At 41.8% G+C, this 12,043-nt stretch overlaps 1 protein-coding gene across 5 annotated transcripts in view; it reads left to right on the forward strand.

The window, feature by feature from the left end:
• The window catches only part of RERE (arginine-glutamic acid dipeptide repeats), a 463,614-nt gene that overhangs the window by 311,020 nt on the left and 140,551 nt on the right, over positions 1-12,043 (forward strand). For all 5 annotated transcript variants that reach the window (XM_007980666.3, XM_007980665.3, XM_037985385.2 and 2 more), the window contains 2 exons: positions 2,494-2,542; positions 11,065-11,189. In XM_007980666.3, coding sequence (XP_007978857.3) covers positions 2,494-2,542; positions 11,065-11,189 — 174 coding nt within the window. The remainder of the gene's footprint in view (positions 1-2,493; positions 2,543-11,064; positions 11,190-12,043) is intronic.

Consider the following 12,043-nt stretch of genomic DNA (forward strand, 5'->3'; position numbering starts at 1 on the left):
TTGGGAGGCTGAGGTGGGGATCCCTTTGAGCCCAGGGTTTTGAGAACAGACTGGGCAACATAGCAAGACCTCATCTCCAAAATAAAATAAAAGTGGAACAGGAATGTTTTTTCTGGAATTATCAAGGACTTAACAGTGCAGCCATGGTATGGAAATGATATCCAACCACTGGAGAACTCTAGAGTAATAGACCTTCTGGAAGAACCCGAAGGTTGAGCTGCAGGCACAAGTTACTGAATGGGCTGTGGCTGAAGGTTTCTGAAATGATACATTCTGGCTAGACCTGCTTGTAGGCAAGAAAGCGTTTGGAAAGTATTTAGAACTTTTGGCAGCTTGTTTTGCTCACAGCTAGTTAGAAAATAGAAAGGGACAAGTTGGAAGGGAAATAGTGGTAACACTGACTGCTTGCTTGTTTTTCTTAAAGAAGTGCTCGTGATTAAAATAACTTGGCTGGTGTGATTCCTCTACATACCTCCTAAAGATACAGACAGACAATTAGGGAAATCTGGGCATAGCATACACCTGAATATTAAGAAATTGCTGATTATTATATGTTGTGATATATTTGATTGTGTCCAAATCCCTTATCTTTGGAACCTCCTAAAACAGCTTCTTCCATTTCCTGTATAAACCTATGAGAGCAAACCATCTTTTAGCTTCTTTTTTCCACATGCCATTCTCCTAATGAAGAAATGAAGATGACTTGTATGATGAAGTCATCCCACATGCAAGCATTTCCCCATCACCACCCCTCCCTTTCAGCCTGCCACCTCTGCATGCTTTCATTTTTACTTGGAAAGTCCTCTTTTTTTTTCCTGCTGCTAGGCCTGTTATCTCCTTCTGTGTCTCCTCTTGAAGCCTGTCTCATTTTGGTACCTCCCCTTCACATTTTTGTACTGTGTCTTCTGAAGTGTCTTATGTCGATTAATACGGGCATCAGCCTGTTCTGGTGTTTTGGTGCGGATGCTGCCTCGCCAGCTGGAGGCTTGTAAGATTCTTGAGGACTGGACCACCACATTTCTCCTTCTTTCTCTTCTTCTTCTTCATCATCTTCTCCTCCTCCTTGTCTTCCTCCTCCCTTTCTCCTCTTCCTTCCTCCTCCCTTTCTCTCCTTCTTCCTTGTCTTCTTTTTTTCTTCCTTTGTCACATTTACTACCACCTTTGCCCAAACAAGATTATTCGTGAGAAAATGGTTGGATTAAAAGAAGAAAGTACTGGACCCAGGTGCCCTAAAGGAAATAATAGCTTTCCAAAATGTATTTTTAACAATTTCAAACATAGTGGGTATGGCTATCAGATCCATGAGAGAAAAACAAGAGCATGTGCCTCCTCTTGGGCCATCTTCTTTGACTCTGTTTTGTTTGTTGCCTTGTTTATAGACAGGGTCATGCTCTGTTGCCCGGTCTGGAGTGCCATGGTGCGAACATGGCGCACTGCAGCCTTGACCTCCCAGCTCAAGCGATCCTCCTAACTGGGTCTACGGGTGTGCACCACCATGCCCAGCTAATTTTTAATTTTCTCATAGAGATGGGGTCACTTTGTGTTGCCCAGGCTGGTTTTAAACTTCTGGGCTCAAGCGATCCTCTCGCCTTGGCCTCCCAAAGTGCTAGGATTACAGGTGTGTCCCTGTTTGCTGCTTTATCCCCAACACCTAGGACAATTCCTGGCTTATAATAGGTACTTAAATATTTGTTGGATGGATGGATGGATGGATGGATGGATGGATGGATGGATGGGTGGGTGGGTGGGTGGGTGGGTGGATGGATGGCTCAGTCTGTGTCCTAGGATAAGTTTTCTCATTTGTATTTTATAAGGCTTATGGTAGGGCACCCTGAAATGTTTTGAAAGGAAGAAATGTGTGACTGGAATTGTACTACAGGAAAGTCCATCTCTCTGAGGCATGAAAGAATGATGGTATAGGGGCTGGGTACGGTGGCTCGTGCCTGTAATCCCTGCACTTTGGGAAGCTGAGGCAGGTGGATCCCTTGAGGGTCAGGAGTTCGAGACCAGCCTGGCCAAACATGACAAAACCGCAAATTATTAAAATTACAAAATTTACTGGAATTTACTGCTAAAATTACAAAAATTAGCCGGGCATGGTGGTAGGCACGTGAAATCCCAGCTACTCAGGAGACTGAGGCAGGAGAATCAGTGGAACCCAAGAGGCGGAGGTGTCAATGAGCCAAGATCATGCCTTTGCACTCCAGCCTTGGCGACAAGAGCAAGACTCTGTCTCAAAAAAAGAACGATGGTATAGGAAGGTTCTCATGAAAGGAAGCTGCAGTTCTTAGGATTTTAGAAGGAAAAGGTTTTAGAGGTGTGTGTGTGGTGGTGGGTGGTGTATGTATACAGAACATTAGAAGTAGTGGGAACGTTAATTCTTCCTCATTTGTTCCTCATTTATTTGAAGAGAATTACTTTTTTTGAAAAATGTGTGAATGTTTATGTCAAAACTATATTGTGCTAATTTAATCTGCTCTATTTCTGTTCCAGGAGGCTGAACAGTACCCAGGGGGAGATTCGTGTTGGTCCTAGTCATCAGGTGAGGTTCATTTTCATAGCTTCCTTAATAGATGTTTGTTTCTTACTATTCTGCTGGCACTTTATTCTGTTGAGCAGCATCTTAGAATGTTGTTAAGTGCTATAGGGAATTTTATATAAATACGGAGGTTTTGTTTTTTTTCCTCAGATCACCACATTTCAAAAATTGTGATGAAATACATACATGAAGTAAAATTTACCATCTCCCATTTTTAAGTGCACAGTTCAGTAATTAAGCACATTAATACTGTTGTGTAGCCGTCACCGTCATCTATCTCCAGAATTCCTTCTATTTTGCAAAACTGAAACTCTGTGCCCAGAAACAGTAACTCCATTTTCCTTGTGCAGCATTGGCAATCACCATTCTCCTTCCTCTCTTTGTCTTTGACTGTTCTACCTCATGTGAGTGGAATCATACAGTATTTTGTCTTTTTGTGCCTGATTCATTTCACGCAGCATCATGTCCTCACTGTTCACCCATGTTAATAGCCTGTGTCGGAATTTCCACCCTTTTAAGGCTAAATGACCCATTGTATGTATGTATCACAGTTTGTTTCTCCCTTCATCCATTGATGAACACTGATCACATATTTTTATTTAAAACATTTTAAAGCCAGACGCGATGGCTCATGCCTGTAGTCCCAGCACTTTGGGAGGTTGAGGCAGGCAGATCACTTGAGGTCAGGAGTTCGAGACCAGCCTGGCCAATATAGCAAATCCCATTTCTACTAAAAATACAAAAATTAGCTGGGCGTGGTGGCAGGTGCCTGTAATCTCAGCTTCTTGGGAGGCTGTGGCAGGAAAATCATTTGAACCCGGGAAGCGGAGGTTATAGTGAGCCGAGATCATGGCCACTGGACTGCAGCCTGGGCAAGAGAGCAAGACTTCGTCTCCAAAAAAAAAAAAAGATAAAAGATGTTTAAAATCTCTTTTCCCGGCTGGGTGTAGTGGCTCTGGCCTGTAATCCCAGTACTTTGGGAGGCTGAGGCAGGTGGATCACCTGAGATCAGGAGTTTGAGACCAGCCTGGCCAACATGGCGAAACTCCATCCCTACTAAGAATAGAAAAATTAGCTGGGCATGGTAGTGTGCACCTGTAATCCCAGCTACTCAGGAGGCTGAGGCAGAAGAAATCACTTGAACCCAGGGGGCAGAGGTTGCAGTGAGCCAAGATTGTGACACTACGCTCCAGCCTGGGCGACAGACTGAGACTGTCTCCATAAAAATAAACAACCTCTTGTCCTTCAGCAGAGTCAAGATGGTTAGGACACTTTTCAGTCAGAGAGTTGCTGTGTCACCACTGTTGCCCTTTCTTATTTCGTCGCATTTACTACAGCTTTTTGGGTTTTGTTGTTGTTTTTACTTTTTTTGGAGACAGGGTCTCACTCTGTTGCCAAGGCTAGAGCACAGAGGCTTGATCACCGCTCACTGCAGCCTTGACCTCTTCCTGGGCTGAAACAATCCAACCTGTCTCAGCCTCTGAGTAGCTGGGACTAAAGGCATGTGCCACTGGGCCCGGCTCATTCTCTTTTGATCTCAGTGTCAGTTAGGATGCTTTCACTGGCAGTACTCTGGCTCTGTTTCTGTCTCCCATGCCATGGCATCCTGATCAGGCAGGACTGGGGCTCTGCTGTGCTTCTCTGAGACTCTCTTGTACCCAGGTGGCCTCCATGGAGGTGGCGTCATCCTCAGCTCAATTCAACTAATTCTAAGATACACTTTTTTCCTTCACATTTGCTCTCTGTAGTTGGACTTCATTGTATATTCTGTGGTGTGGTTGTAATTTATTGGCTACATTTTATCCTTTCTCAATGCACATAAAATAACAGTGGATCTTACAATGAATGAAGTTCAGCAAGTGTTGAGAGGAAGAACGAATTGGACTTCTTTTCCCCTTAGGAGCAAGGAAAATTTCCCCAGCATGTCCCCAGTAGATCCACATATTGTTGCCATGGATTGGGTCACGTGTCTATTTCTAAACCATGAGGAAGGAGTTGAGGATGATTAGCACTTCAGTTGGAATGGATGCTGGGGAGTACACAGCTAAGGCTGTCATGTCTAAAGACATGGAATACAGGCAGCAGTGAGCCTTGGAAAGAAATTAAGAAGTGAAGGAGTTAAGAAGTGAAGTGAACACAAAAACTATCAGGGTCACATAGTTTATAGAAGGTACTTCTCATCCCAAACCTGGGGTTATAACTAATACAGACGGAAAGAAGCTGCAGGAGGACAATGTCTGCTTCTGCAAGTAGAGTCTTTTGTTGGTGTGATCCATTAGGTGGGCCTGACTGCCGCCTTGGGGCTGTATTTTCAATCTGGGAACCTGGTACTCACCTAATGCCACTCAATTGCGTCTCCTATTCCCTACTTTCTCTTGCACTGTATTTTACTACCCATTTTTTCCCTCTCACTGTGTGTTTCCAGTGTCTGGAGATCTTTGTACCAGACTTTTATAGATTTTTTTTTTCCTACCATAAAAGAAAATGTAGTTCCTAAGGAAAAGATGCTTACATTCTTGGAAAAGGAGCAAATTTACTGCGATTGGAGTTTTGTATACTACCATTTAAAATCAGATGTTTGGTTTTTTACATCAGATTTTAAATGTATTCTGTGTGCTTCATTTTCGAAAAGAAATGTTTTGGAGCACCAAAAATAATAGAACTTTTAAAAAGGAATTGGCAACCTTTACCTTTTTAAAGTTTTTGACTTTTGGCTCACGCCTGTAATCCCAACACTTTGGGAGGCCAAGGTGGGCAGATCATTTCAGCTCAGGAATTCGAGACCAGCCCGGGCAACATGGCAAAACCCCATCTCTACAAAAAATACAAAAATTAAGTGGGCATGGTGATGCATGTCTGTAGTCCCAGCCACTCAGGAGACTGAGGTGGGAGGATTGCTTGAGCCTAGGCGGTTGAGGCAGCACTGAGCCAAGATCACACCATTGCACTCCAGCCTGGTGACAGAACCAGACAGTCTTAAAAAAACAAAACAAAACAAAACAAAAAAAAACAACGTTTTTATTAGGGAAAATTAACCTTTTTATTATACTAACATATACAAAAGCAGGGAAAGAGTAATACAATGAAGTCCTTCTCTTCATTACTCAGCTTCCACAAGTATCAAATCCTCGTCAAACCCATTTCATTTATTCACCCTCACAGCTCTTCCTGCTGTTATTTTAAATATCTTACAATACATCATTTTCCTTGTAGATGTTCCAAAGATAAGGGATTTGGACACAATCAAATATATCACAACATATAATAATTAGCAATTTCTTAATATTCAGGTGTATGCTATGCCCAGATTTCCCTAATTGTCCGTCTGTATCTTTCTCTGTTTCTTTATATTTTCATAGTTCAAATTAGAATCTAAATGAGAGCCATTCATTGCAGTTGGTTGATACATCTCTGGCCGGATCTCAGCTCACTGCAAGCTCTGCCTCCCAGGTTTACGCCGTTCTCCTGCCTCAGCCTCCGGAGTAGCTGGGACTACAGGTGCCCGCCACCTCACCTGGCTAGTTTTTTGTATTTTTAGTAGAGACAGGATTTCACCGAGTTAGCCAGGATGGTCTCGATCTCCTGACCTCGTGATCCACGTGTCTCAGCCTCCCAAAGTGCTGCGATTACAGGCGTGAGCCACCGCACCCGGCCAATACATCTCTTAAATATCTCTTAATTCACAGGTCCTTCCCCCAGTTCCCCAGTGTATGTGGTAAAGAAGCTGTTTCATCCTGTAGGGTATTCTGTAGTCTAGATTTGGCTGATTGCATTAAATTTGTTACCTTGTTCTTTGCATGACTTGAGAATTAGTAGTTAAATCTAGAGGTTCGGCCGCATTCTAATTTGGTACCCTGCCTTCCGGAAAAATGCTTCCTGGGTGGTGGTATGTACTTCTGCCAGGAGGCTCATATGTCTCTTTTTAAATTGTAATTAGCAGCCACTGATCATTTCTTTCTTTCTCTTTTTTTGAGACAGAGTCTTGCTCTGTTGCCCAGGCTGGAGTGCAATGGCACAATCTCGTCTCACTACAACCTCCGCCTCCCGGGTTCAAGCCATTCTCCTGCCTCAGCCTCCTGAGTAGCTGGGATTACAGGCGCCCATTATCACGCCTGGCTAATTTTTTGTATTTTTAGTGGAGACGGGATTTCACTATGTTGGCCAGGCTGATCTCGAACTCCTGACCTCATGAAACACCCGCCTCAGCTTCCCAAAGTGCTGGGATTACACCTGCCTCAGCTTCCCAAAGTGCCGGGATTACAGGCGTGAGCCACCATCCCTGGCCACCACTGATTGTTTCTTAGATCCATTATTTTATTAGGGATTTCAAAACAGTGATATTCTAATTCTACCATCCATTTATTCATCATACAAATAAAATGAAACTTCACCTTTATCTTTCAATGACTACCAGTGGATTTAAGATTATTTTTTAATCTATAATGAACTGATTAACGTTCCTGCTGTATTTGTCCTTTTCACTTAATCCCAGTAGTTTTTGTCCTTTTCATTTAATCCTTTTTCTCTGGTAAGACATGATTTTACTGCCTCACCTTATACATTGTATTCCCTAGATCTGGAATTAAACTTGTCTCAGAACAGCCCTCTTTTGTTGTAGTGGGAAGTGGTATTTATATACTGGGTGTTGGGGTATTCATTCTTACTGGGTTGGTTGCTATTTCGAGGCCTTTTCTGTAGACAGAATAGGAAATAGGTGTTTTATTTTCCTACTTTCTTAAAGATAAAATACATTATAAATTTATACTGATACATCCAATTCAAATTCATATTTTTATATGGCCTTTATACTAATTCTGTCCTCCTTTTATCTCTATCTTTTTCCCGTGACTCAAATCCTATTTTTTAATGACACCAACAAAATTACTTCTTTGCTTCAATTCCATAATATACATATAAAAGCCCAGAATAACAGTAATCACACTGCTACAAACAATATGTTTATTGAAAACAGTTTAGTATTGCATTTTGTTTTGTATATCCTGCCAGGGCTGTATAAGCAAATTAATGTATCTTAGAGTTACTTGAAACAGTTCCTAGAGTAGAACCAGCTCAATTGTTGCATTTCTTTCCATTTGGTTTACAATTTTAATGAGATGATATTTATTTAAGCTTCTTGTTTTCATTCCCTCTGCTCCTTCTTAGATAAATAATAACATAATATACATCTTTTTTGCCACCTTTCTTTTAACAAGATATTCTTGTGTTCTCCTCATAGCAGTATATAGAGCTCCTTCTCATTCCCTTCTGTAATACTGTTTCATAGAACTCCATGTATGAATGTAGCAGTTTATTCATCTAATTCCTATTAATAGGCATATGAGTTGATTGTCCAGTCATTTGCCATTGCATGTAATGCTGCAGTGAATAGCCTGTGCATATGGATTTTGATGTTTTTGCCAGTGTATCTTGGGGCTATATCCCTAGAAGGGGGATGACTGACTTAGAGGACAAGTGCCCATATATAATTTTGAGGGTGTTGCCACATTCCCCTCCATGGAGATTGTATCGGTTTGTGTTGATACTAGCAACTAATATGAGTGCTAATTTTTTTCATGGCTTTATGTATTGTCAAACATTTGGAGTTATGTCAGTATAACAGATGCAAAATTGAATATATGCCATTAATTTGCATTTCTGTTGTCAGTGAGGTTGACTCATCAGTTCTTATGATTAAGAGGCATTTTCGTTTCTTTTTCTGTAAACTGTCAATGTAGTCCATTTTTCTCGAGGATGGAGAGGGAGCTTGGTCCTGCTCACAGTAATAGTACTTTTTGAGTAATTTAATGGACATTAGAGAACTGCTGTGCCCAGTACTGTACTTGGTGCTGGGGAAGTGGAGCTTAGTACTAGTGTCAAAGACCTTTTGATTCCAACATTTTTTGTGGTATTATTATTATTATTATTATTATTATTATTTTGAGACAGAGTCTTGCTCTGTCAGCCAGGCTGGAGTGCAGTGGTGCAATCTCAGCTCACTGGAACCTCCACCTCCCAGGTTTCAAGCGATTCTCCTACCTCAGCCTCCCAAGTAGCTGGCACTATAGGTGTGCGCCATCATGCCTGGCTAATTTTCGTATTTTTAATAGAGACGGGGTATCACCGTGTTGGTCGGCTGGTGTGGAACTCCTTACCTCAGGTGACTCGCCCGCCTCAGCCTCCCAAAGTGCTGGGATTACAGACGTGAGCCACCGCGCCAGGCCCATTGTGTTTTAATTTTATCCTACTATTTTCACTATATATTAAGCAGAACTAATTGTGACACTCAGTTTGATGTTATAGAAGTCAATACTTAGCCAAAGAAGAACATCCTTGCTTGGAGAAAGTCAGCTTGATACACATGTAGCGGCATGGAAGACAGCCGGTAAAGCTGTGTGGGTGCTCATGGCAAGCCTGAGAGCCACATGGCCTGTTGATGTGATGTTTTGCTATGCAGTTTCCTCAAAAACTTGAATAACTGACATTTAAAACCACAAGCTTTTACATAAAAGTGAAGATTTCTGGAATTTGGAAAAAGATGGAGGATGTACACACACTGGTTCCCATTCCTGTGTGACAGCGTTCCCTGGATGGGGCACTTCTATCTCCATTTCGCCGTGGTCCACTTCACTCTTGAGTACTTAACACCTGCACGTCCAGGTGGGGAGTCACTGCCACACATAGCTGTTCAGCACTTGGAAGTCCAGATTGGGATATGGCATTTTGTTTAACGTGACTACTAGACTATTTAAAATTAAATATGTAATTCTTACTTTATTTCTATTGGATGTTGCTGGCTTATCTTCAACCTGCTGCATTCACTTAAATTTTTTGCCCAGGCTTTGTGTACCATGGAGCTTTATCAGACTGATGTGCCCATGTTCATCATTTGACAGGATGAGAACATGAGTATCTTGCAGATGTCTGACTTTTCACAGGTCTCTGCTGTTTATGGTGGTCATGGCACCTGCTTGCTCTTGCTCTGTCCCAGCAGAGTATGGTTGAGAAAATGCCACGGGTATTTGAATCTGATGACTTAGAGTCTTTTTGGGGAGCACTGTTGCTCAAATATTTTAAAAAATTCTTTTTATTGAGGTATACTCTATGTACAGCGAATTGTTTGAATCTTATGTGTGCTTTTCAATCTGCCCTGATTCGTATCAAGGCACAGAACATTTCTGTCATCCCAGGAAGGTCCTTCCTGTTCCTTCACAAGCAATTCCTTTTTCTGTAAAGAAGTCACTGCCCTGATTTCTGTCACCACAGGTCAATTCAACTACACTCACATACCCACCCACACATAATTTTTTTTTTTTTTTTTTTTAAGGGGGAGTCTTGCTCTGTCACCTAGGCTGGAGTGCAGTGGCACGATCTTGGCTCATTGCAAGCACTGCCTCCCAGGTTCAAGTGATTCTCCTGCCTCAGCCTCCCAAGTAGCTGGGACTACAGGCGCGTACCACCACACCTGGCTAATTTTTGTGTTATTAGTAGAGATGGGGTTTTATCATGTTGGCCAGACTGGTTTTGAACTCCTGACCTCAGGTGATCCACCCTCCTCAGCCTCCCAAAGTGCTGAGATTATAGGCATGAGCCACTGTGCCCAGCCTCAACTATATATATATATATATATTTTTTTTTTTTAAATTAAATTAAATTAAATTTAATTTAATTTTACTTTATTTTATTTTTGAGATGGAATTTCACTCTCTCTCTCCCAGGCTGGAGTGCAGTGGTGCGATCTCAGCTCACTGCAACCTCCGCCTCCCGGGTTTAAGCAGTTCTCTACCTCAGCCTCCCAAGTAGCTTGGATTACAGGCACCTGCCACCATGCTTGGCTACTTTATGTATTTTTAGTAGAGACAGGGTTTCAGCATCTTGGCCAGGCTGGTGTTGAACTCCTGACCTTGTGATCCACCCACTTCAGCCTCCCAAAGTGCTGGGATTACAGGCCTGAGCCACCGGGCCTGGCCTCAACTATATATTTTAATGTTAACTTTAATACTCATCTTTTTTTGGTATTGACCATGACTTATATTGCTCTTGAGTGTCTTAAGAGTAACACTTTTCTGATAGGATAGCTCACTTAATTTTTTAGCAAATATCCTTAGGTGAGATATCATTATTTGCATATGTCTTTTTTGTCAGCTTGTTATATTGGAAATGTATGTGCGTTTCCCTTCTTTATCAATAGCTGTTACAGTGTAAAGACATTATTTTGTTTTTTTTTGTTTATTTATTTTATGCATATGTGTCTGCTTCTGTTTTACTCTTGGTATCATGCTGGCACTGGTTTGCTCTGACACTGTTAAGCAGATATTAAACAGTCTATTGTGAAATCTATGGTGAAATGATCCTGACATGTGAAATAGGTCAGTTTAAATGACTCATGGTTTTTTGTTATTTTTCTGCCATCCAAGGAAAGAGGCTTAGTAAAACATTGTATCTGTTCCTAAAGACTGTTTATTGAGACAGCTCTTTATGATGAATACATGCTTCTTGATTGTGACTTACTCATCCCTGTCTTACAGGCCAAACTTCCAGATCTGCAACCATTTCCTTCTCCAGATGGTGATACAGTGACCCAGCATGAGGAACTGGTCTGGATGCCTGGAGTTAACGACTGTGACCTCCTTATGTACTTGAGGGCAGCAAGGTAATAGGAATCTCCCCCCATCCTGCTTTCTGAATTAGACCATCTGAACTGTATAGGCAGTAAACTTTGCCTTTCCCCCGAGATTTTATTTCTATATTGGGCATTCTCTGACTTTAAGTTTGGTTACACCCTCTGTGATCAGGACCCTGGTTCTTCTTACCAGAGAATAATTTTTTTCATGATGAAGTAATGTTTTTCTTCTTGGTGTTTGCCCCACATCAAATTTTGGAACTTTTCAAGATGAAAACAGCTTAGGCCATACATAGAGTTATCAAAACCTCTCAATCCAGTTGAGTAGTTGAGTCATTCAGCTCATCTTAAAACCCCACTACAGGGGGGTGGGGATGAGGGGAGGGAGAGCATTAGGACAAATAGCTAATGCATTCAGGGCTTACAACCTAGATGACGGGTTGATAGGTGCAGCAGAGCACCATGGCACACGTATAGCTATATAACAAGCTGACACGTTCTGCCCTTGCATCCTGGACCTTCAAGTAAAATGTAAAACAAAAACAAAACCCACTACAGATTTCATGTTCTCTCTCTACTTTGTGGCTGTTCATTAGTGCCTGTCCTGAAGTTGACATTTTTGTGTCTTGCCTACATGAGAACATTTACCTGTGATCACCTCGTAGAAGTTGCATAGAACATACAAATGCCTCAGATGCAGAGACAAGTGTGAATTTGCTCCTCACACATCACAGAGCAGGCAGGCAGACTTTGTATGTAGTGATTCTGGTCTTGGCAGCATCAGTAGCATGCAGTGACAACACAAACACAAAAGCAAGGATTAGGGCATCCGAGTTTTAGCCCTGGCTGGGTTTGTGGGTTTCTTTTTTTTTTTTCCTTTTCTT

Source organism: Chlorocebus sabaeus, chromosome 20 (assembly GCF_047675955.1).
Source record: "Chlorocebus sabaeus isolate Y175 chromosome 20, mChlSab1.0.hap1, whole genome shotgun sequence".
NCBI classification, from domain to species: domain Eukaryota; kingdom Metazoa; phylum Chordata; class Mammalia; order Primates; family Cercopithecidae; genus Chlorocebus; species Chlorocebus sabaeus.